The following is a 25792-nucleotide window of genomic DNA, read 5'->3' on the forward strand; positions in this document are numbered from 1 at the left end:
GCATGCCTGGTGCGGAGCGCTGGTGCGAAGGGATGGGAGGATTGCAACAGGGGACCCAGAGGCAGGGCTGGGCAAGCACCTTTTCGGCAAGCTGGAGCTCTGCAGGTCTCTAGCCCATATCGGGGCAAATCGTGGGCAGCAATCGTTCCGTGGCTTCCCAAGCCCTCTCTGTTAAGTGACGGAGAAGGGCAGCTTAAGTGATTGACAGGGTGGAGCAGCTCCGCTGTGAAAAGAGACTGCAATAGTTTGTAGACTTGTGGAGTTGAGAAGGGAGGCAATGCAGGAATCTCAACTAAGGCATCCCCACCTCTGCTTAAAAACCTGCAAGGAAGGAGAGTCTGCCATCTTCCGAAGGAGTCTGTTCCATTGTCAGGTGGCTTTTGCCATCAGAAAGTTCTTCCTGAGCTTTAGTCAAAATCTCCTTTCTCGTCATTTGAATCCATGGGTTCGAGTCCTCCCCTCCCGATCAGGAGCGAACAAGCCTGCTCTACCCTCCATGGAACAACCCTCTAGATATTTGGAGATGGCCATTGTGCTGCCTCTTGGTCATCTCTTCTCCAGGCGGAAACACCCCCAACTCCCTCACGAGGCTTGTGGGGTTTTTGCTTATTAGTTCAGAGCAAGTAAAAGAGGGCATTAAACGGGGGTCTAAGGCAGGGGTCAGCAACCTTTTTCAGCTGTGGGCCGGTCCACTGTCCCTCAGACCTTGTGGGGGGCCGGACTATATTTTGAAGGGGGGGGGGAAATGAACGAATTCCTATGCCCCACAAATAACCCAGAGATGCATGTTAAATAAAAGGACACATTCTACTCATGTAAAAACACGCTTGTTCCTGGACCGTCTGCTGGTTGGATTGAGAAGGCGATTGGGCTGCATCCGACCCCCAGGCTTTAGGTTGCCTACCCTTGGTCTAAGGCAGCCTTTCTCCACCTGTGGATCCCCAGATGTTGTTGAACTACAACTCCCATCACCCCTAATTAGCAAGGCCAGAGCTCGGGGATGATGGGAGTTGTAGTCCAACAACATCTCAGGTGGAGAACCGCTGGTCTAAGGTTACACACGGTGGTGGTGAGAAGTGGATTGGCCTCTCTCATCATACGGGAGCCCAAAGGCGTCACTTGCCAAAGCTGAACATGGGAAGATTCAGGACAGGCAAAAGGAAAGAGTTCTTTCCAGCGCTGGAACTCACTGCCACAACAGCAGCACTCTCCTCTCTCCTGAGTGTTGTGCTCAGGTCCTGCAGGTGGACCTTCCCATCTGCTTGGCTGCTCTGGGGACCGGATGAAGCCCTTGCATTAACTAGAGGATGCAATGTCCTTCGTCAGGGTTGTATCCAGCATGAGTCATACTCAAAGTAGACCAGCCGAATTGTTGTCCCAGAAGGCAGTGGACTCTCCTTCCTTCGAGGTTTTTAAGTACAGGTTGGTTGGTTGGTTGGTTGGATGGCTGTCTGTCTGTCAGGGATTCTCTAGCTGTGACTCTCGCATTGTGGGGTTGGACTAGATGGCGCTTGGGGGTCCCTTTCAACTCTAAAAGTATCTAATTGTATTAGTATTAGTATTTCACTCCATTAGTAGCTAAAAGACTAGCATAAAATTAATAGATTCAGGTAGATAGCCGTGTTGGCCTGACACAGTCAAAATAAATAAAAAAAATTAAAAAGATGTCCAGTAGCACCTTAAAGGTAAGGGTAAAGGGACCCCTGACCATTAGGTCCAGTCGCAGCCAACTCTGGGGTTGCGGCGCTCATCTCGCTTTATTGGCTGAGGGAACCGGCATACAGCTTCCGGGTCATGTGGCCAGCATGACTAAGCCACTTCTGGCAAACCAGAGCAGCACACGGAAATGCCATTTACCTTCCCGCCAGAGCAGTACCTATTTATCTACTTGCACTTTGACGTGCTTTCGAACTGCTAGGTTGGCAGGAGCAGGGACCGAGCAATGGGAGCTCACCCCGTTGCGGGGATTTGAACCACCGACCTTCTGATTGGCAAGTCCTAGGCTCTGTGGTTTAACCCACAGTGCCACCCGCGTCCCTTTAAAGTAGCACCTTAGAGACCAACTAAGTTTGTTCTGGGTATAAGAAGGGTAGTAGGAGATGGGTGATTGACTCAATGGGTATGGTAAACCAAAAATAACTTTAGCATATGTACAGATGGGTAGCCGTGTTGGTCTGCCATAGTCAAAATGTGCCAATCTCCGATTCCCACCACCCTTCTGAGTAATACCCCTCCCCACCTTCTCTATATATAGAAGGATCCGGCAACTTATGTTTCAGTGTATCTGAAGAAGTGTGCATGCACACGAAAGCTTATACCAAGAACTAACTTAGTTGGTCTTTAAGGTGCTACTGGAAGGAATTTTTTTATTTTTTCTTTTTCCTGTAGGACTAATTGCAGTCATTAACAGTCGTCAACAGGTTGACTATACCCATTGAGTCAATCAGCCATCTCCTACTACGCTTCTGAGAAAAACCCCAACCCACCCTCCCAACTATATATAAGGGTCTGGTGACTTCTGTTTCCATGTACTGTATCTGAAGAAGTGTGCATGCACACGAAAGCTCATACCCAGAACAAACTTAGTTGGCCTCTAAGGTGCTACTGGACAATTTTTTTAATTTTTTAAAATAAAATTAATAGGTGCAACTTGCTGAGATCCATTTATTTCAATTCGGAGAAGATCACAGTCAGATGCAATCTTCAGATCTAGTTATTTGTTTTAAATTAAGCCAAGGTCAGAGGCAGGAGGAGGTGGCTCTGTGGAGAATGCCAAAACCAGCAGAAAACGGGCCACTGCTTGCCAAGAGCAGAAGCCAGAAGTGATGCAAAACAAGTTGACTTTTACAAAACATTTGGCACCTGCAAGTCAGTCACCCTGCTCTGTCTCCCAAGGCAGTCATTACAAAGAGACATCAGAGTGCCCAGCTGCCTGCAACTTTGGCCTCCTTTTTTAGATTTGTGACATCTACCTTTTGGCAGGTCCACAGACTCCTGGGTGCCAAATACTGGGTGCCCCCCAACCCGACAGGAAAATTTTGGAGCGCAGGAAGCTGGCCTATACTGCAACACAGGGGTGCTCCAGGGTTCCAGACAGAGACAAATATATCACGCTATTCAAGGCTGCATCAGCAGAAGCAATAAGGAAGCCTTAGTCCTGCTCTCTTCTGCCTTGGTCAGACCACAGCTGGAATTTGTTGTTGTTGTTTAGTCGTTTAGTTGTGTCCTACTCTTCGTGACCCCCTGGACCAGAGCACGCCAGGCACTCCTGTCTTCCACTGCCTCCCGCAGTTTGGTCAAACTCATGCTGGTAGCTTCAAGAACACTGTCCAACCACCTTGTCCTCTGTCGTCAGGGTCTTTTCCAGGGAGTCTTCTCTTCTCCTGAGGTGGCCAAAGTCTTGGAGCCTCAGCTTCAGGATCTGTCCTTCCAGTGAGCACTCAGGGTTGATTTCCTTCAGAATGGATAGGTTTGATCTTCTTGCAGTCCATGGGACTCTCCAGAGTCTCCTCCAGCACCATAATTGAAAAGCATCCATTCTTCAGCGATCAGCCTTCTTTATGGTCCAGCTCTCACTTCCATACACCACTACTGGGAAAACCATAGCTTTTACTATACGGACCTTTGCTGGCAAGGTGATGTCTCTGCTTTTTAAGATGCTGTCTACTGTGTCCAATTCTGGGCACCACAATTTAAGAAGGACGTTGATAAGCTGGAAGGTGGGCAGAAGAGGGCAACCAGGATGATCAAGGGTCTCAAAAAACCAAGCCTTATGAGGAACGGTTGAAGGAGCTGGGTATGTTTTGCCTGGAAAAGAGGAGATATGAGAGCAATCTTCAGATTGCCACAGGGAAGAGGAAAGAAGCTTGTTTTCTCCTGCTCTGGAGGGTAGGACTCGAACCCATGACTTCAAGTTACAAGATGAAAGTTCTTCCTGATGTTTAGTCAGAATCTCTTAACAGTGGAACTTTCTCCCTTGGGAGATTGTAGACCAGGGGTCAGCAACCTTTTTCAGCCATGGGCCGGTCCACCATCCCTCAGACCATGTGGTGGGCCGGACTCTATTTTGGAAAATAATAATGAGCAAGTTCCTATGCCCCCAAAATAACCCAGAGATGCATTTGAAATAAAAGCACACATTCTACTCATGTAAAAACACGCTGATTCCCAGACACGCTGATCCATCCAGGAAGGATGGAATAAGGGGACAGGGGCGCTGAATATTTTTGTGAATGTCCCATTCCCCGCTGCCACCCGCCTGCCCGCCCACCAAGTGTTGTCTGGGGAATTTGAATTCAGAGGGATGGTCTCAGTTCCTGTGTAGGATATTAATGTAAGGTGATAGTGTAGAGTTGCCCAAAAAAAGTACAGAAAAGGGCCGCCAAAATGATTTGGGGGATGGAGCAGCTTCCCTGCAAAGGAAGTTCACAGCGTGTGGGACTTTTTAGTTAAGAGAAGAGACGACATGATATAAGTTTGTAAAAGTAAGCTTGGCATCAGAACACCAGAACTCCTGGGCATCTAATGAAGCTGAATATTGGAAGATTCAGGATAGATAAAAGAAGTGACGTATTCATGAACTGCATAAATAAACTGTGGAACTCCCTGCCACAGGAGGCAGTGACGGCCACCAACTTGGATGGCTTTACAAGAGCCCAGGTGGCTGGGCTCTGCCTCCACGCTCAGAGGCAGAAATGCTCCTGAAAGCCCATTGCTGGAAACAGCAGGACAGGAGAGTGATGTCCTTGCCCTCGAATTCAGCTTGGGGGTTCCCATAATGGGCATCTGTTGGGCCCCTGTGAAGACAGGAGGCTAGACTAGATGGGTCCCATTTGGCCTGATCCAGCAGGCTCTCCTTAGGTACTTGGTGGGGATCTGGGGGTCCTGAAGAGGCAGGCGCAGCCTTCATTTGGAGGAAACCTTTGGGGAAATTAATTGGGGGGCTTAATAATAATAATAATAATAATAATAATAATAATAATAATAATAAATTTTTATTTATATCCCACCCTCCCCAGCCAAAGCCGGGCTCAGAGCAGCTAACAACAATAAAAGTAACACAGCATTCTAAAATCAAATCATTCTAAAATCAATTCATTCTAAAATCAATTCAGAGTCAAATTAATGGCAACCACTGGGCTAGAGTTCTGTGAGGATTACCGAAGGAGGGGGTCAGGCTGTGCCTTGGCCAAAGGCCTGGTGGAACAGCTCTGTCTTGCAGGCCCTGTGGAAAGATGTCAAGTCCCGTAGGGCCCTAGTCTCTTGTGACAGAGCGTTCCCCGAGATCGGGGCCACAGCTGAAAAGGCCCTGGCTCTGGTTGAGGCCAGCCTAACCTCCCTGTGGCCCGGGATCTCCAAGATGTTTTTATTTGAAGACTGTAAGGTCCTCTGTGGGACATCCCAGGAGAGGCTGTCCTGTAGGTACGAGGACATTATCTCGGGGAGATCTGAAGTGGGACGGGCGCAAACTGAAGGAATAAACTGGGGAATTTGGAGCGGACCTTGATTGGCTTGCTTTGGGCAAAATCTAAAAGCTAGATTTGCATCTCTGCATATAAATGAACTGTTGCAAATCTTATGCAGATTTGGGCCCTGCCCAAAATCTTATACATACCCAGAAACTCTGTTGCGGCCCCATCCTCCTGACCTAGAGGTTTGCTCCTTGCTGATCCGGGCCCTGATTCATTCCTTGGCATCTGCAATTTGGGCTGGGAGAATCCTCTGTCCGAACCCCTGGAGAGGTGCTGCCAGTCAGGGTGGCCGCCACTGAGCTGGGTGGCCCTCTGATCCGATGTGGTCTAAGGCAGCTTCCTATGTGCCTGTTAATGTGTTTGTCTAGAACCATGAGGACTAGAGCCTTGCTTCCGTTTCAGGGGCAGCGCCATCTCCAAGAGGGACAGGGAAAGACCTTTGTATTAAACGCTTGAGAGCTGCTGCCAGTCAGTGCAGACAACACTGGGCTTAATGGGTTTGACGCAGTAGAAGGCGTCTTTCTGCGACTCCCAAAGCTGCTTTGCAAATGTGAATAGGAAGCCTCCGTTTCTCTTGATGCCTAGCTGGGTTCATGTTTTATATTGTCAACCGCCCTGTGACCCTCGGGCAAAAGGCGGTATAGAAATTTAATAAATAGCAGCAATAATTTCACCCCCGTTGTGCCACAGAAGGTCCCTAGCAAAACACACAGCCTTCCGAGGCAAGCAGAAAGCCACCTGCAGTACAAATGTCTTTCTGGCAGGAAGAGCTGTGCAAGAGTGGAGCAGATTTTCACTGGCACACACAAGGCAGCCGGCAGGCAGGCTGGCATACGCCAAGGCCTCCCAGCATGGGCGAGCCTCTCAGCGCTCGCCTCCTCCTTCCACCTTGAAGAAATGAATTAAGTCGCAGGGAGAAGAAAAGGAAGATTAATCCTGGAGATTGCGCTGGCAAAATTAGCGGCAGAAGAAAATGACAGGGCTTTGATACACCTTTCCCCCTCTGGCACACAAAGGGCCATGACTTTCTCAGCCCCCGGCCCCCGAGCGGAATGGAGGGAGCAACGTGCGAAGGGATCAGTCCCCGTTTTCACAGGCTTATTTGTCCTGATGACGACAGCGGGTGGGCGGCAATTCTCAGCCTGCTCCTCCGAGACGGGGGCAAGGTGGGCAAACCCATTTCACACACACACACCCCAGAAGGGGAACCAGAGACCAGAAATTGGGACAGTTTATAGATTCCTAGAATTGTGGAGTTGGAAGGGACCCCCCAAGATCATCTAGTCCAACCCCGATCAATGCAGACGTCGCAATGACCCTAAAGGCAAGTCCCGGGACTGCAATCTGGGAAATACGAAAAACAAAACACACACACAGAGAGAGAGGTTTAAATAGACTGAGATTTCAATCAGCCCTGGCAGAGTGGGTGTGGAGGGTGAATCACAGGCTTATGAGATAGCCCTTATACAAGCTGATTCTCGCAGCTTTGCAAAATGGGGAGAACCAACTCCGGCCTACTTTGAAAGGCTGTTTGCAGAGATTACTGAGAGAGGTTTTGGGCAGAGGCAATGCTGGGTATCAGTGCAGGTGGCAAGATTTCAGAGCAGGGGGGACATCTTTGGCCCTCCTCCAGAGGCCATGAGGCTCTCTACTCCCATCAGCGCCCAATGGGCAGAGCAGAGGGGTGTTGGAGCCCAGCAATAACTCCGCCCTCGATTTAGGGAGCCAGTCACTGAACACAACTGAAGGTCTGCCCAGATGTTTAGAAAGTTGGTGAGAGCTTTAATGGGCTCTTCGTCTAGTGTTGTTTTAACTTTTTGAGAGTGGCATTTCCCCCCTAGTGATAATATTACTGCTTTCTTTGCAAACCATTTTGAGGGAGGCTTTTTACAAACAGTGCCTAAGTTTTAGGAAGTAAATAGATGAGGTCGACAGAAGGCCAGAAAAGGAGATTTAAAAGAATGGGTTATAGCCTAGCTTTTACTCAAAGTAGATCCTTTGGAAGGAATGGACCTAACGTTACTCAGGTCAAGATACAGTAAAGGCATCAAGGAGGAGGAGGAGGAGGCGGCTTTCCTGTGGCTGCTAGCCAGGGGGGTTGTGTTCTTCCTCTTCTGTCAGAGGCATAAAAACAGCCAGTGGATCAGGCAAAACGGCCACATCCACCCCAGCACCCTGTTCTGACAGCGGCCACATGCCCTTAAGAACCTAGGAATCCAGATAGACTGCCTCTGGAACTGGAAGCTCCATTAGAACATCAAAAGTGCCTGCTGAATCAGGCCAAAGCGTAGGAGCGATTTCTGTAGTTTAACCATTTGCTGTATGAAGAAGTCCATCCTTTTATCAGTCCCGAATCTTTCCATATTCAGTTCTATCGGACGTCCACAAGTTCTAGTGTGGGAGAAAAGCTTTCCTTCACCCCCTTTCTCCAGGCCAGGCTTGATTTTATAAATGCCTATCATTCATGTCACCTCTTCCTCGCCTTTCCGCTAAACCCAAAATTCCCAAACGCTGCCGCCTTTCACCATAGGTGAGTTGCTCCATCGCCTGGACCATACTGACTGCCCTTTTATCAACCTTTTCCATCTCTGTTTTGAGTTGAGCTGACCAGAACTGTACCAGGCCTCCCAATGCAGCTGCATCACAGATTTGTGCGATGGCATCATAACACCGGCAGCCTCAATCAATATAAGATTAGGATGGTGGAGGTGAATAAGTCACCTGGCTGCTTGTCGCCTCCCGCACCCGGTCCCAGAAGCCTCCAACTGCCTGGGGCACCCTTGGCCTGGGATGGTGCCTGGCGCCTGTGTGGGCCGCTCTGAATGTGGCCAGGATGCCGATCCTTTGATAGCCTCCTCCATTCCCAGCAGGTGAAAAACAGCGGTGGATGTGCCCCTTACCCAGAAAAAAGGGCCTGGAGGCAACTGTGGCCGCAGCCTCACCAAGCACCCGGGTCGCAGCAGCCCATCCACCCCTCTCTCTCCCTCCCCTCCTGCAGCGGGGCTGGGTCTTCCTGCCCTCCTGATGCCAGGGACTGCCAGCCAGCTCGCCCAGGCCTGCCTTGGCAGGTCCCGGCCAACCTTCTCCCTGCTCGGAGCGAGCGAGAGGCAGCCAGGAGACGAGAGAGAGAGAGAGAGAGAGGAACCTGTTCTCCCAAGAATGTAGCAGCCGCATGCCATTCGTGGAAGGAAATCCCTCCCCGGGTTCCCTGGCTGGCTCACAGGAGAAGAGCCTGCTGGATCGGGCCCGTAGTGGCCCCGCTGGTCCAGCGACCAGGTGCCTCTTCTGAGCCCCAGAGCCCTCTTCCCTCCAGGAACTGGGATTCAGGGGCATTGCTGCAGAGCCATCTGTGGCCAGGAGCCCCAGTTTCCTTCAGCACAAGGGCGCCTTTTCCGACGACTCTGCTCTGTTTATTAAGGGCTGAAGTGCCACAGAGGAGGAGGAGGCAGGGAAGGAGAGAGAAAAAAGCACTTTTAAATGCACCAAGTCCCTACCCCAGCCCGGAGCAAGTCTCTCTGGGAGGCTGCAGTTGCTTACTCACCAGCAGAGCAACTCCTTTGAGGCTCCTTCCCAGCCGATCCTTTGCTTTCCCAGGAGAGGCAAAAAATCCAGAGATAAGAGGACAGAGACTGAGGTTTGTGAATCATGCAAGGATCTGGGACTCATTGGGGCTTTTTAAGGTTCAGAATGATCAAGGGATTCCCCACCGCAGAAAGGTTGTGGAGCTTGGGACATTTTAGTTTGGAGAAAAGGCGAGGGAGAGGGACCGCAAGGGTCTTCTAGTCGAACCCGCTGCAATGCAGGAATCTTTTGCCCAACATGTCGCTTGAACCCACAACCTTGAGATTAAGAAGGTCGGGCTGTACCAGCTGAGCTAGAGGTGTATAAAAATTATGACTGGCATGGAGAAAGTGGACAGAAGGAAGTTTTCCTCCCTCTCTCATGAGACTCATGGGCATTCAGTGAAGCTGAATGCTGGAAGATTCAAGATGGATAAAAGAAAGTTGTGCAGAGTTAAACTGTGGAACTCCTTCCCACAGTAGGCAGTGATGGCCAATGACCTAGATGGCTTTAAAAGAGGATTGGGCAGCTCCAGGGAGCGGCAGGATCAATAGCAACATAGTGCACCTTTCTAAGCCATGGGGACATTTGGATTTTTGAGTGAATGTCCGCAGGCACCTCCCACTCTCCCAGATTATTCCCCACAGAAAGAAAGAACCCAATGACCCAGTTTAATTTTTCAAAGGATTTGAGTCCAATCCAGCAGAGTCACTCTGTGCCTTGAGAAGCACCATCGAGTGGAAGGGGGAAACCACACTTCCAACTTCCTCCTCCAGCTCTATGCACTTTCCAGAGTTGATGGAGGGGAGTTGCATGATTGGTGACCCTTGTCTTAAAGGCCACCAGATTTATCCTGGCACCAGTTTTCGTGGGCTAGAGTTCCCTCGGTTGGATCATAAATAATCAAGGGATGTATAAAGTACTGTCAGGGGGCAACGCAATTAAAGCTGAAATAGTTGTGGTTCCTGCACTGCGGCGGGTTGGACTGGATGACCCCGGGTGTCCCAACTCTACAGGCCTACGATCCTATGACTGCAAACAGAGCAGGAGGACCATGCATGGGAGCCGTAACGTACACACTCATCCTCGCCGTCTGCCATGAGTTGCTCATCCCTCTTTAGAAAGCTGGCTGGTGGCCGCCAGCCACGCCACGAGGCAGCCTTCCCTGCTAATTATGTGCTGCCTGCACCTGAGATGTCTTACTCTCCTACCTGCAGAGCCAGTGGGGGAAGACCTGGGGAGGGAGGGATTGCTTTGGAGAAAAGGTCGCTGTTGGTATTTTTCTGGCGGGGATCCATGGTTGGATGGTCTGACTTATGCAGTGATGGGGCAAATTCCTCTCAGCTTCAGGTGTCCTGAAGGGCTGTGACTCAGGGGCAAAGCAGCTACCTTGCATGTAGAAGGTCCCAGGGTCAATTCCTGACAGCATCTCCAGGGAGGGCAAGGAAGGACTCCCTCCCGGAGACCCTGGAGAGTGGCTGCCAGTCAGTGTAGACAATACGCAGACCTGTGTTCCTATTTTGGTTTCATAAGGTAAAGGGACCCCTGACCATTAGGTTCAGTCGCGGACGACTCTGGGGTTGCGGCGCTCATCTCGCTTTATTGGCCGAGGGAGCCGGCTTACAGCTTCCGGGTCATGTGACCAGCATGACTAAGCCGCTTCTGGCAAACCAGAGCAGCACACGGAAATGCCGTTTACCTTCCCGCCGGAGCGATACCTATTTATCTACTTGCACTTTGAGGTGCTTTCGAACTGCTAGGTGGGCAGGAGCAGGGACCGAACAACGGGAGCTCACCCCGTCATTGCGGGGATTTGAACTGCCGACCTTTCGATCGGCAAGTCCTAGGCTCTGTGGTTTAACCCACAGCGCCACCCGCATCCCTTTGGTTTCATACCCTGGTGTATTTGTTGTTGTTGTTTTCTAATTATTCAGTTTCAGATTTCAGATATTCCATTTTATAGGTTTTCAAAAAATCACTAAGGCGAAGAGTCCCAGGACCTGCAGTCACTGGCCGTTAGCCAAGCGTAGTAAATGAAATGAATTTCCCATCCAGAAGCCACAGACTCCATTCTGGAAAGCCCTCTCCAGAATCCCAGATCATTTGGGTCTGACTTTCCCTCACTTAGGAGCGTTACTCTGCACATGCTCCATGACACCTTGTGCCTGACACGCTTCCACAGATTCCACAGCTGAGTTCTGGGAATCAAGTTCTGGGCCTGAAGCCCTGCCCTCTCCACCCCCCAGAGCCAACTTAGCTTGTGCGGCTGCCCCCCACCCCTGCTAAATGACCCCTGGGGGTTCCCTCCCGGCTCTGCTACGATCCTGCCCATTCCTTGGCGCTCGCTGCAGCCTGCCAGGCTTTTTTCTCCCGACTCAGCTCCCCAGAACCCTGGTGCGAAAGATTCCCAAACCCGTCCCGCAGATCAAATAAAGGTAATTGCAACGCAGGATGTGGGTGCTTCCCAGTGGGAGGGTAGGAGTGGTCCCAGGTGGGGCAGCAGAGGGAACGCATGAAAGGCACAGCACCAGGCCACACCCGGCATAAAACATGCTGCCGCAGCCAGAGACAGAAACCATTAGGGCGGGTCACGGCACACACCTTCCTCATAAAAGGAGGAACATGGCACTGTCCCAGGATGAGCTCACGGGAAGGGAAGGATCCCGGAGGAGCAGGAGGAGGAGAAGGTGCAGGAGAGGATGGAGAGACCTGACACAGGGGACCCTTGGCCCAGAGGTACCCACACTGACCACCAACGCCAAAACGAAGCAAGATTCTAGTCCTCATGGTTCCGAATTAAATAGGAACATCGGAAGCCGCCTTAGATGTTTGGTGTTGCCTGCGCTGACTGGCAGCAGCAGCAGCTCTCCAGGGATTCAGGCAGGGGGGGTCTTTTGTCCCAGCCCTGCCTGCAAATTGAACTGGGGGCCTTCTGCATGCAAAGCAGCTGCTCTACCAAAGCAGCTTTCCCCCCCTGAAAGCGAAGCAAGATTCTAGACCTCAGCGCTCCAGATAAAGTGCTGGTTGATAAGGGGCAGAAGTTTGGAGGAGGAGCTTTGGCTCAAGCACTCCAGCTCCCATCAGTCCCAGCCCCAAGGGATTATGGGAGTTGTAGTCTAGTTGCAAGAAGAGGGCAAAAAGTGAGCACTTCAGCCGCCAGGGATGGAAGGGTTTGCCCTTCTCTCATTCGCCCCCAGTCTTAAATTCAGGATCTCCACATTTCTGTGGAAATATGGAGATTGTTGTTACCACATTCACTCGAACCCAGTGCTCACCTTTTTTTGGCCAGATTACGTTGCGAAAATTAAGATCCACATTAAATTCGATGGCACATTTGCATTTGCCAACAAATACTTTTTGGGGTTTCAAGGTTCTGAAAATTGAGGTGCGCATTGGATTTGATGGCGCATTAGACTCGAGTAAATACGGTATTTAATCCTCAGCAATTTAGTGCAAATTTCTCTCAGTTGACACCATTCTGACTAGCATATTCTTGGATGCAAGCCACTTTTCCGTTTTAAAGGCCATTTTCACGGATGTCTTCAGTTTCATGCACACACACACACACACACACACACACACACACACCACACACAGCTTGTTCATTTCTGCAAACTCTGCTTGGTTGGCGAATGTGATAGCTCAGCTAATAGAGCATGAAACTCTTAATCTCAGGGTTTTGGGTTCAAGTCCCACATTGGATGAAAGTTTCCCACATTGCAGGGGGTTGGACTAGACAGTGGCATAGCGTGGGTTGTCAGCACCCGGGGCAAGGCAAGTAATTTGCGCCCCCTAACCCTAACCCTGCAGGCCCCCCCTGCAGCCGCTACGCCACTGGGACTAGATGACCCTTAGGGTTCATTTCAACTCTACAATTCTTTGATAAAGTGGGAGTTAATGTTTTTGTTTGTTATGCAATGTTGTGTTTTTAGATTGTAAACTACCCTGTGATTCTCAAAGGAAGGGAGGTGTACAAAGTTAATTAACAGCAGCAGCAGCAGCAATTTTATTTATTTGTTGAATTTACTGAACATATCTACCGCCCTTCGTTTGAGAATCACAGGGCAGTTTACAGCATAAAAACCTGGCTTTAAGTGTCAACCGAATCTGAACTCTGCTCCATCCCTGCTTGCTCTAAAGCAGCCTTTCTCAACCTGTGGGTCCCCAGATGTTGTTGGACTACAACTCCCATCACACCTAGCTAGCAAGGCCAGAGCTTGGGGATGATGGGAATTGTAGTCCAACAGCATCTGGGGACCCACAGGTTGAGAAAGGCTGCTCTAAAGCATCATGGAGACGCCTATTCCCCTTTCCAGCCTTTCCCCGGAGAGGACTGACAGTTAAACTGCTCTGGAAATTGTAGTTCTCCAAAAAGGGGCCTCCTAACACCTCTCAGCATCACCCCCCACAAACTACACTTCCCAGGATTCTCTGGGAGAAGCCATGTGCTTTAAATGAAGTGGTTGGATCAGGTCCGTGGCCCGTCTAGTCCAGCACCCTGTTCTCCTAGGGGCCAACCAGAAGTCCCCAAGCAGGATCTGAGCCCAAGAGCATCACTCTCCCCTCCTGGGGTTTCCAGAATCTGGTATTCAGAAGTATCACTGCCTCCAACCATGGAGACACAGAGCATAGCCACTCTGGCTAGCAGCCATCAGCAGCCCTCTCCTCCTCCAAGAATTGTTTAATCCTCGTTTAAAGCCATCCAAGCTGGTGGGCTTCATTGCTTCCTGTGGGAGGGAGTTCCATAGTCCAACTCTTTGCTGCGTGAAGAAGGACATTCTTTGGTCTGCCCTGAATTTTCCAATGTTCAGCTTCATTGATGCCCTGAGCTCTCTCCCAAGTAGATCCTTTGAAAGTAATAAACGTAAGTTGGCTATTAGTTTCAACGGTTCTACTCTGAGGAGGACTAGCAGTGGCAACTAACCTGCATGTCGTGTGACTGTTGGCTGAGACTGAATTTTCTCTCTTTTTTAAAAAAGTAATATTTATTTAATTTTCCACTTTTATATATTTACCTTCTATCTTACAGTATTTCACCTTGTTATCGGTAAATCAGTTCCTTATATTTACATTACAAAACATTTCCATTCAAGCCTACAAACGTTTTCAAATGTTTACAATTTTCTGAATTTTCTCAGTGCAACCCAATTCTTCAAAGATTGTGGTTTGACGCTGCTTTAAATACAGATGGCGTCCAAACGCGGCCTGCTATTGGATCGGCCGCTGCCCGTCACTGGTTCTGGTCCCGCCTACAGCTGGGGCTGCCTGTCGCCCACCTTACTAGCCCCAATGGGCACCAGCAGCCACCTGCTCCAGAACAGAACAGAGCACATTGGCAGAGGAAATAGTGTGCCAGAGGAATCCCTCCTCAAGGTATGCAAAGATCTCCCTGAGATACACTTGAGGCGCACCACATTGGCTTGTTTCAAATGACAGGTTGCCAGGACCATCTCACTCCCTATTGCAGACGAAGGCATTGCAACACTTAATTGTACAGGAGGATGGAGTTAGGCTGGCCAGCCGGCCTGCTAGGAATGACCTGTTTCCCAGTGCTGTGGTGTTGATCCATGATTACACACACACTTCAACCCCATGATTATTATTTTTCTTTTCCATTTTATAATATACGTTCACATCATAACACTCCACTATACATCCCTGGCTCTTTAGACAGCATCTTAAAAAGCAGAGACATCACCTTCCCAACAAAGGTCTGTATAGTTAAAGCTCTGGTTTTCACAGTAGTGATGTATGGAAGTGAGAGCTGGACCATAAAGAAGGCTGATGGCTGAAGAACTAATGCTTTTGAATTATGGTGTTGGAGGAGACTCTTGAGAGTCCCATGGACTGCAAGAAGATCAAACCTCTCCATTCTGAAGGAAATCAGCCCTGAGTGCTCACTGGAAGGACAGATCCTGAAGCTGAGGCTCCAATCCTTTGGCCACCTCATGAGAAGAGAAGACTTCCTGGAAAAGACCCTGATGTTGGGAAAGATGGAGGGCACAAGGAGAAGGGGACAACAGAGGACGAGATGGTGGGACAGTTTTCTGGAAGCTACCAGCATGAGTTTGACCAAACTGAGGGAGGCAGTGGAAGACAGGAGGGCCTGGCGTGCTCTGGTCCAGGGGGTCACGAAGAGTCGGACACGACTAAATGACTCAACAACAAATACATCCCTGGCTCTTTAGACCCTGTCAACTTCCTTCCCTCCCACCTCATGGCTTTCAAAATTAACTTTTATATGATTGCGTTTTGCACGTTTTCCAGTTCTCATTACATACATTATAAAATAACTCAAAATTTAAATACAGTGGTACCTCGGGTTACATACGCTTCAGGTTACAGACTCCGCTAACCCAGAAATAGTCCCTCGGGTTAAGAACTTTGCTTCAGGATGAGAACAGAAATCGTGCTCCGGCGGCGCAGCAGAAGGAGGCCCCATTAGCTAAAGTGGTGCTTCGGGTTAAGAACAGTTTCAGGTTAATAACAGATCTCCAGAACTAATTAAGTTCTTAACCCGAGGTACCACTGTAAATATAGAAAGGTAGAAAATTTCTCGTTGCGTGTCTTCAGACAACCCTGCTAGTGGTGTTAATTGCTTACAATAATCTTTCAGATATCGTATAAATGTGACCCAGTCCTTTTGGAATGCTTGATCTTGCTGGTTTCGGGTTTTTCCCACCAGCTTCGCCAATTCTGCATAGTCCAACATCTTCATCGGCCCCTCTTCTTTCGTTGGTACTTCTTCTTGTAAAGAATTCTTGCCGCAGTTGTTGCATACATAAACAATCTTTTACCTTCCCTTGGTATCTCTTCAGCCACTATAACCAATAAAAAGACTTCTGGTTTTTCAACAAAAGTATTTTTCAACATTTTCTTTAACTCATTATATATCTTTTCCCAGAAAGCCTTTACCTCTTTACAAGTCCACCACATGTAGTAAAAGATACCTTCCTTTACATTTCCAGCACTCATTAGTAATAGTATCACCCTGTTCTGCCTTGGTCAGGCCCTGCCTGGAGTCCTGTGTTCAGTTCTGGGCACCCCAGTTAAAAAATGACACTTGCAAGCTGGAAGGTGTGTAGAGGAGGGCAACCAAGATGATCAAGAGTCAGAAAGTGAAGCCTGATGAGGAACGGTTGAAGGCGCTGGGTATGTTTAGCCTGGAAAAGAGGAGACTGAGATAGAGCCATCTTCAAATATCTCAAGGGCTGTCACCTGAAGGAGGAAGCAAGCATGTTTTCTCCTGCTCTGGAGGGTAGGACTCGAACCCAGGGCTTCAAGTTGCAAGAAAGGATTTTCTGACTAAACATCAGGAAGGAATTTCAACAGTTCAACAATGGAATGATCACCCTTGGAAGGTGGTGGACTCTCCTTCCTTGGAGGCTTTCAAGCAGAGATTGTCTGGGATTCTTCAGCTCTGCTTCCTGCAATTGCAGGGGTTTGGACTAGATGTCCCTCAGGGGCCCCTTCCGACTGCACGATTCCATGAAATCACCAGGGATGTTCTGGGCACGTGTGGAAATCCAAAGGAGGAGCCTTTCACACCACCAGGCAGGAATACACACTTTGTGGGCCAAACCTGCCGCAATCTGGATCTGATGGAGATCAGAGACAAGGTGTTTTGACTCAGGAATCCAGAGGCCAGCCATTCCCCCACCTCGCCCTCCTGGGCCCGTCCCCACCCAGCTGCTGACTCAACCCCTGAACCCCACCCTGGAAGACTCAAAGGTGCCGCACAAAGCTGCCTCCTCCTCCTCCTCCTCTTCTGAGGTCATGCTGTGGCTGTGTTGCTGTGGCTGCAAAAAAGGGAATCTGCCGTGGTTTGTTTTGTGGCTGCTCTCGAGGCTCTTATCTCTCCTGCCACGGAGCCTCCCTTGCTGATCCCGCAAGGCCGTTTGCCTGGTTCTCCAGCCACACTCTTTGCTAGAGAGACAGTGCGGTGTAGTGGTTAGAGGGTCAGGCTAAGGCCTGGGGAGAGAGCAGGGTTCGAATCCTCCCGCTCAGCCACGAAGCTCTCACTGGGTGAGCCTGGCCCAAGTTATTGCCTCTCCACCTGAGCTACCTCGCGGGGCTGTTGGAGGGATTAAAGGATGAGGAGAAGAATCACGTATTCCCCCTCCTGCTCCTGGGAGAAAAATGCAATAAATGAGGAAATGAGATGCAACTTGATGGTGGTGGTACCATCTAGAATCAGAGGATTGTGGAGATGGAAGGGACCCGCCAGGATATCCCAGCTAAAGAATCCTGGTGTGGAGGTGATTTGGGGTCCTATTCCAACGCTCTGGCTCTTTCTCGAACCAAGAGGCATCGAAGTGAATCCCAGGAGGAAGGAAGGGGGGTTGGGAAGAGGGTGATTTAGTGCTTTGGAGAAGGGGTGGGGGAGAAGGGGGAAGATCAGAAACACCGGTGTCAACCTGGGATCACGCACCTCCTCGGAGGCATGTAGAGCAGAGGATGAATTACGAATTGGGGATCATCCAAACACGCCGCCTTCCAGTGAAAGTTGATCTCAGCCTCCGGGGACACGGGAGGCCTGCTCAGGAGCAGCAGCACCTGGCATCCAGCGCAGCAGCGGTGCAAGATGCGCGAGCGGCAAAGAGGTGTCGCCAGAATAGCGGCCCTCGGGAATCCAAGGGCGAGAACGAAACGGGGGCCGGGTTCAGGCCTGGCTCGCTGACGGGACCCGTCAGTCACGCAAGCGAAGGAGCTTGGCCAGCGTCGCCCCTCCAAGCGCTTTCCACTTCCTTGATTTTTTCAAAGCAGGCATCTAATCCGAGGGGAAGTGGCGATGGCCACGCACCATTTGCAGTGTGCGGCGGAGACACGGGGCTTTGGTCGTTGGTCAGGAGCAATCTCAGCCTTGGCTGGCTGCCATCTGTCCCGCTAGAAACTCAAGCAGCCATGCCTTTGCTCTCCTAAGTGGGGTTGCGCCTCCAAACCCTGGAAAAATACCGCAATGCCATTATGTGAATCTATGGCGCGACTTCGTTTGGAAGAGCTTGTGCGGTTCTGGTCACCTTTGCACAAACAGGAGACGCACTTTATGAGAGATGCTGAGAATGGGACCTAAAAATATGCTATGCAGCCCGTGCTGTAGGCCAGCAATAGGTGGGAGCTGTGATGCTGCTTGCCTTAAACCTTGGGGGTATGCACCCATTGCTGGATCCGGCCAAAGGGGACCACCGACTCCAGCATCCTGTTTTCATGGCGGCCAACCGGTCAGGTGCCTCTATTGGGAAACCTGCAAGCAGGATTTGAGCCCAAGGGCCCTCTCCCCTCCTGCGGTTTCCAGACCAGTCGCATGCAGTCAGTGGACTAGGGGGGTGAGGCTGGTCCCCTAAATGTTCCTGCTAAATTAGAGTATTAAAGTGTTAAAGCCTGGTGCCTCTTGCCCAAATTCCTGGCTTAGGAAGGGAGGCACATTGCTCATGCGCGCAACCACAGGACATCGGGATGCCACACGTGTGGGACATCAGCCCCCACAATTGCCCTCGCAAGCTGGAACCTCTGGCAGCCCTAACTTGTCCCCCTACTAAATATTTCACCACGTGTCACTGTCCCAGATCCCTGTTCAGAAGCACACTGCTTCCGACTGTGGAGAAGAGCCATTGTTGACATCGATAGCCCTCTCCTCTTCCATGGATTTCTCCAGTCCTCTTGCGTAATAATAATAATAATAATAATAATAATAATAATAATAATAATAATTTTAAAATTGACTGTTAGGAAGGTAGATGAGGCTTACAAATCTGGTTGCCCTTACCACAGTTCTATTGAGTTTTCTAGCATTCACGTCTGTTTTTTTTCCCTTTTCCTGATTTTAAGGCGATGCCATCTTCTCTTATCAATTGCATAAATGGCTCATTAACTTGTTATTTACAAAGCACTCATCCTTGCAAACAGGAGTGTGGCGAGTGAAATGAAATAAGTTCCCTGTGGAAAACCCCAGAGCGTCAAATCTAGGCAAAGGAGAGGGCAGGGCCCTTGGGCGTTTTTGTTAGGGAGCAGAGAGAGATTCACTCGGTTCGCAACCTGAAAACAAACTGAACATGTGAATGCAGCTGTCTCGTAACAGTTGCATTCCTCCAAACATTGTGGTGTGGTTTTCCAGCGAAGTGGGGGAGAGAAATGTGTGTTATTAGAGGAAATAAGATAAAGGATGCTTCTGGGGGAGGTTCTTTCAAAAATCCATATATTAAGTAAAATGTGTGCATGTGTACATTGAGGAGAAATTTGCACAGAAAATGCTGATGAATCTCCATCCGGATTTTTGTTTAGAAAGGTTACAAGCAGATGTAGAAACCAAGCAAAACCAAACTGCCCTGTGGCCCCAAGAAATCTGGGGCGCCCTCCTCATGGGCCCTGTCAGTCTCCCGCAACTTTCGCCCAGATTTTGCACCCAAAGGGTTTATCTCTGGAAGTTCCAGCCTCATCTATCAGTTTCGGATTAAACAAAGAGGCAGGGTTGTAAAAATGCTAAAAAGTCTCTTTTGTAGTTCAAGGGGGGGGTGGGGGGGAAAGGATGTTATATCATGAGTAAGTTCTGCTGAAATGTTTGCCGCCCAGGGGGATCAGCAACGGAAACCGGGTGTAAAAGCCCCAGGAGGTTCAGAGATTGCGAGGAAGGCATTCCAGGCGAAATAAAAAAAGTTTGCAGGTGCCTCTCTGGATTGTCAGAGGTGCCGGCTGCATTCTGCTCCCCTTACAAGAGCCGTAAAGCAGTCGCCTTTCCATCCCAGGTTTCGCAAAGGAGAGCTCAAAGTCGCCGGAGCCAACTCTTCTTAAATATCAAGAAGTAGGCAGTTCTGGGGGATTCAAAGCCGCTTGTCTGGCCAGGGTTGTGGGCTTCTGCAGGTGGCAATGGTGGGCTTTTGCTCTATTTATATGCTCTTGTATGGCGCTTTGATGGAAAGTGGATAGGGAAATCCTTTTATTCCGCTCTCACAAAGTTGCAAGGCAGGGTCATCCCCTGAATATTCAGGACCGGGGAAAGAAAGACCTCCTTCGTGCAGAGAAGAGTTGGACTGTGGAACTCCCTCCCACAGAAGGCAGTGATAGACGCCAACCTGGGTGGCTTTAAAAGGGAATTGGACAAATTCATGGAGGAGGAGATGAGTCTTGATGGCTGCTAGGCATGATGGCTCAGCTCTGCCTCCCCAGCTGGAGGCAGTGATGCTTCTGTATCCCAGTTGCTTGTGCTTGGATCCTGCTAGGGGACTTCCCTTTTGGGCATGGGGCTGCCCCCCTGTGAGGTGGGCAAGTGGCCTGATCCAGAAAGTCTCTCCTGGTTCATTTATGGAACCTCCATTCCCAGAGGCAGTCTATCCCGAGTCCTAGGTACTGATGGGCATTTGACTACTGTGAGAACAGGATGGTGGACTAGATGGGCCATGGGCCTGATCCAGCAGCCTCTTCTTACCTCCTGAACCCACCACCTGGCAGATGAACAACTGAGCGAAAATTCACCCCCTTGTCCCGTCAAAACCAACAGGACCGGCGACAGCCATCCTCTTGATTTCAGGGAGATGGAAGCCCAGCTCCTTTCCTTGGGATCAGAGGCACTGAAGTGCATCCTGTTGTGAAGCTCAGAAAGTCTCCAATTCATCTGAGGTCATGTATTTATTTCCCCGGCTGGCTGTTTTTCTCTGTTGAAACAGGATTCTTGGCTGGCGTCGGTGATGGTTTCACTGCTCCAAGACCAATCTAGCATTACCTTTTCGTCTTCGGATTCTCTGGACAGCAACCCACGCGGCGACCGGATGCAGACCCATGACAATTCGGGGTCCCCCATCCAGCAGGTGAGAATCCTAGAAGAGACCCCCGGAGGCCATTTAGTCCAGCCCCCTGCAATGCAGATGAGAATGGCCGTGCGTTTTCTTCCCCGCTTGACCAGTGTCAATCCAGAAGAGGTGTTCCTGCTGGACATCAGCTCCCAGCCCTCCTGACCATTGGGGCCACGGGGGCTGATGGGAGCTGGAGTCTGCTGACATCACGTAATGAGCCAGCATTGCCTAGTGGTTAGAGTGTCAGACTAGAACCCAGGAGAGACCAGGGTTCAAATCTCCCACTCAGCCGTGAAGCTCACCTTGGTTGTTGTGAGGATAAAATGGAAGGGACCCCAAGGCTCACCTGCCCAAGTCAGAAATCTCCCCTAGGTCTAGGGGGTGTTTTGCCTGTGGAGTTTATGGTGTGCTCACCATAGAGTTTGGCTTACTTATCTTGTAGGGATGGTTGGGAATAGTGCCCAGCTGGGTTTGGGGTTTTTTTGGGGGGGGGGATAGACTGGATGAGGAGTTATTGCCTGGGTAGGCCGGGACTCCCTACCTTGTGATGCCATTGGGGAAAGAACCTGGGACCTTCTACCTGCCCGGTATCTGCTCTCACAGTGACCTAACCCTCCTCAAAGGTGTTTGGTGGCTTTCAGGCAGGGGCGTCGCAAGGGGGGTGCGGTTCATCCCAGGTGCCATGCCTGGGAGGGGTGACAAAATCCCTCTGGGTGGATCGTCATGGCGGCGCTTGCACCCCCAGCAGGTGGATTTTTGTGATTGGCGCGATCGTCGTTGGGATAATCCATCTGCTGATCGTGCAAATACGGCCAGCGATCAGCCTGGCACCCCCGGCCGGTGGGGTTCGCACCCCCAAACGGCCGGCGCTTGCATCCCCAGTGGTGGTTTTATGCGATCGGCAGTCAGATTTTCGTGATCAGTGGCCGGCGCTGGCACCCCCGGCAGGCGATGCTTGCACCCCCATCTGGTGGCGCTGATACAGTTCCATGTGATCGCCAGTCGGATTTGCGTGATCTGTGGGTGTACAGTGGTACCTCGGGTTAAGTACTTAATTCGTTCTGGAGGTCCGTTCTTAACCTGCAACTGTTCTTAACCTGAAGCACCACTTTAGCTAAAGGGCCTCCCGCTGTGCTGCCACCGCACGATTTCTGTTCTCATCGAAGTGAAGTTCTTAACCCAAGGTACTATTTCTGGGTTAGCGGAGTCTGTAACCTGAAGCGTCTGTAACCCGAGGTACCACTGTATCTGTTTCGCACCAACCCTCCCTTTAAAAAGCTCAACACCTCTGGGCAATGTTCCCAAATATTGCAATGTGGGGGTTAACAAAAAAGAAAATTGCACCGGGTACCCCCTGACCTTGCTATGCCTCTGTTTTCAGGAGACCCCTGGCTTCTGCTGCCCGTCGTATGATGGCGAGCCCCGGACCGAGAGGACGCACTCGGAGTCCTCCCCGAGCTCCAGCACCTCCTCCCCGCCCCCCGAACACATCTACGGGAGGTTCTCCGCTGGCCAAGGTAACCCAGCTGAGCAGGAAGCCTTCAAGGTCCCTTCCAGCGGTGCCGAGAAGTTCAGGCGCTACAGCTACGAGGAGAGCGCGGCCGGCACCTGTGGCCGGTTCAAGAGCTCCCTCCGCAACACCCCTTTCCACCCTTACAAGAGGCAGTTCCCGGAGGAGACCTTCCCAGAAGCTCAGCAGGCCCTGGCCATGGACGGACACCTGTTCAAGGCAGCCAGCATGGAGGGCTTTGAGGAGATGTGTGGGCCCACCATGACCAGGGAGGCAGAGATGTATCTGGCACACCTTCCCAGCCTCTCCTCCGAGCCAGCCTGGTGCAACGGCCTGCAGTATTGCAACCCTGGGCAGGAACATCACCCCCAGGCTATGGTGAGTTGGGCTCATTCTAATTAAATGGCGGCATTCCTTGGGAGGTGGGTTTAAATTAGGTTATGCTCGGGGGTCCCCACTCTACAGTTCTATGCTTCCATGACCTCAGAAGGTGGTGCACTCTCCTTCCTTGGAGGTTTTGAAGCAGAGGTTGGGTGGCCACCTGCCAGAGATTCTTCAGCTGTGATTGCAGCGGGTTGGACTGGATGACCCTCAGGGTCCCTTCTGGATAATTTTTTTTTACAGTTATTACATCCACCAAAATGATCAAAGGGATGGGGAAAGGGTTGCAGCATTTAAGGCTTTTTAAGAGTCAAGGAAGACGCAAGATGATCGCTGGCCTCCGTCTGTCTCGACAGACAATGGAGGAGTGTGCCTTTGGGGGTGAAGTCGAAGCGTCTGAGAGTTGCAGCGCATGGCACAGGTATAGAAAACCGCGCAGGCCATGAAGAAAGTGCACAGCTCAATGGAGATGTCAGTGCCGTGTGCGGCAGCCGTGAAAAATGCAAACGCCGTGCTAAGGATCATTAGGAAAGACGTTGGAAAGAAAACTGCCAATATCATAATACAAATCTCTGGTGCGATCGGATTTGTGCCCTGGCTGCCTCCCCTCAAAAGTATATTGTAGCGCTGGAAAGGGTCAGAAAAGGGCCAAATGATTGAGGGGAGGAAGTGAGTCCCCTACTTTTCAGTTTAGAGAAGTAGTGATTAGGAGGTGACATGGTTTAAGTTTGTAAATTGATAAACCTGGCTTGGAGAGAGTAGATAGAGAGAAGTTTTCCTCCCTCTCTCGTAACACTAGAATTCCTGGACCTCCCATGAAGCTGAATGCTGGGATGTTCCGGTGAGACGAAAGAGAAGTCTTTCTTCACTCAAAGTTAAACTGCGGAACTCCCTGCTGCTGCGGGAGACAGTGATGGCCACCAACTTGGATGGCTTTGAAAGAGGCTTAGGCGAATTCATGGAGAAGCAGCAACACTTCTGAATGCCAGTTTCTGGAGGGTTTGGATCCTGAAGGCAGGCTGCTCAAAACGGGCATCTGGCTGGCCACCGTGAGAGCAGGAGGCTGGACCAGGGAGGCTCCCACTGGCCTGATCCTGCAGCCTGCTCTTCTGGTCTTCTTAGGCGCCCAAAGCTGTTTCAAGGAGATCACCCCCGAAAGCAGCACATCCACACACTCCTCTCTCTGTTTAACTTTCAGTCTTAGGCTCTACAGACCGGCCAAAGAAAAGAGAGGAAAAGAGATGCGTTATACCCATTAATTAAGACATTTTAAAATCACTTGCTGCTTTAATTAGAGGTGTAACAGTCACAAGGTCTCCTGGCTGGCAAGACGCATTCTGGAGTTGCACAGGATTGCAAAGGAGTCACCAGCAGCCAAGCCTTCTCTGTACAGTACATTCCGGCTGCAACTGCAGCAGAATCAGTGCGAAAGGTGTTTCTTAGAGACACCAAAGAGTCCGCTGGCCCTTTCCCAGCGACCAATCTCTGGGCTCCTCCCGCTTGCCCCATCCATGCCTAGAAAGCAGGAGTCCGAGCTGCCTTCCTTTTGTCCAATGCTTTTCCTATTTTCTTTTCTTCTTCTTGCTTTTTTGCTCCCCCCCATTTTTTTTTAAAAAAATTATTCACACACGATATGATCAGTTTATTGTCATTGTCCCATACAGAACAATGAAATTGAGAAATCTACATAAGACATTCAAAACACCCTAAAAACTCTGAATCCCCATTTTAAAATACAATATACTCCTATAAAGACTCCTTATACTGCGTTTAAAACCAGAATTGCATTTGGGTAGAAACTGTTTCTCAGGCGGCTAGTCCTGGTCTTTATAACCCTGTACCTTCTTTATATACATTCTTTATATACATTCTTTACAACGAACAACTCCAAAATAAGCAGACAACTCCAAAATAATATCATATGTAACAAAACCATAAGTCTCATGTTTTCATTTACACTGAGCTCCTCCTCTGATACCTTTACTTGATATTTCTTGCTGCTTTCTGCTTTCCTTATAGAATCTTAATGAAAATTTAAATCTCTTAAACGCTATACCAATCTTTAACAATTTCAGTTAATCCATTCACCTCCCTCCCTGCAGCCCAGTACTTCCCTCCACACGTCTGCGACTTCTTTACCTACTATGTATTATTTTTGTTATTGTTGCATTATTCAATTTGCGGTTTTGCCTTTGGAAAACCTGCTAGATGGGAACAAATGTTAATGTGCAGAAAACCCAATTGCTGTTTCTTCCCCAAACCAGGCGGTGTTGACGGCCACCATCTTGGATGGCTTTAAAAGAGGGTTAGCGGGGATGGCCGCACTCTGCCTCCACAACCAGTGGAAGGAAATGCCTCTGAGTTCCAGTTTCTGGGATCCGAGCGAAGGAAGAGGGCTCTTGTGTCCTGCTTGTGGTCTTCGTTTGGGGGCATCTGGGTGGCCCCAGATGAGGACAGGAGGTTAGACTAGACACAGGCTTCCTCAAACTCAGCCCTCCAGATGTTTTTGGCCTACAACTCCCATGATCTCAAGCTAGCAGGACCCAGTGGTCAGGGATGATGGGAATTGTAGTCTCAAAACATCTGGGGGGCCGAGTTCAAGGAAGTCTGGACTAGAGGGTCCCCCTCTGGCCTCATCCCGCTGCTACCTGCTTCTGATCCTGTTATTGTTGAATGGCACCCCAGTTTCTGACCAGATTCTGGGGTCCCACCATTTGTGTTTCCTTTTGGAAATGAAGCAGAGCGGAGACTGTGGTGTCTTTATGATATATGTCTCTGAAGACAATTTGGGAACTTTAGCTGGTGCGGAATCGATGGCCAGGTTGCTCACCGGAACAAGGCGGTTTGAGCACATTACATTGGCGATCCTAGTCTGACCGCACTGGCTACCAATTAGTTTCCAGGCTCAGTTCAAAGTGCTGGTTTTGACCTATAAAGCCTTAAAGGGCTCAGGGTCACAGTATCTCAAGGACCGCCTCTTTCCAGATGAACCTACCCAGACCCCGAGATCACCTTCCGAGGCTTCTGGGAAGGCTTCTCCCCAGGGAAGTTCACCTGGTGCCTTCATTTTACACTTCAAGCGC

General features: G+C 50.1%; 1 protein-coding gene and 1 long non-coding RNA gene across 5 annotated transcripts in view; one reads left to right on the top strand and one right to left on the bottom strand.

Moving 5' to 3' along the window:
- The window catches only part of LOC308574519, a 160848-nt gene that overhangs the window by 59470 nt on the left and 75586 nt on the right, over window positions 1-25792 (bottom strand). The window lies entirely within an intron of this gene.
- FOXN1 (forkhead box N1) overlaps window positions 1-25792 on the top strand; it is a 48570-nt gene that overhangs the window by 2601 nt on the left and 20177 nt on the right. For 2 of the 4 annotated variants that reach the window (XM_081172375.1, XM_081172374.1), the window contains exons 2-3: window positions 20693-20833; window positions 22200-22706. In XM_081172375.1, the coding sequence (XP_081028501.1) occupies window positions 20714-20833; window positions 22200-22706 (627 nt within the window). In that variant the 5' untranslated portion in view covers window positions 20693-20713. Of the gene's footprint in view, window positions 1-11398; window positions 11769-20692; window positions 20834-22199; window positions 22707-25792 lie in introns of those variants that run through there. The other 2 variants (XM_081172372.1, XM_081172373.1) reach the window with 2 other exon arrangements.

Source organism: Podarcis bocagei (genome assembly GCF_964188305.1).
Source record: "Podarcis bocagei genome assembly, chromosome: 15".
NCBI lineage: Eukaryota > Metazoa > Chordata > Lepidosauria > Squamata > Lacertidae > Podarcis > Podarcis bocagei.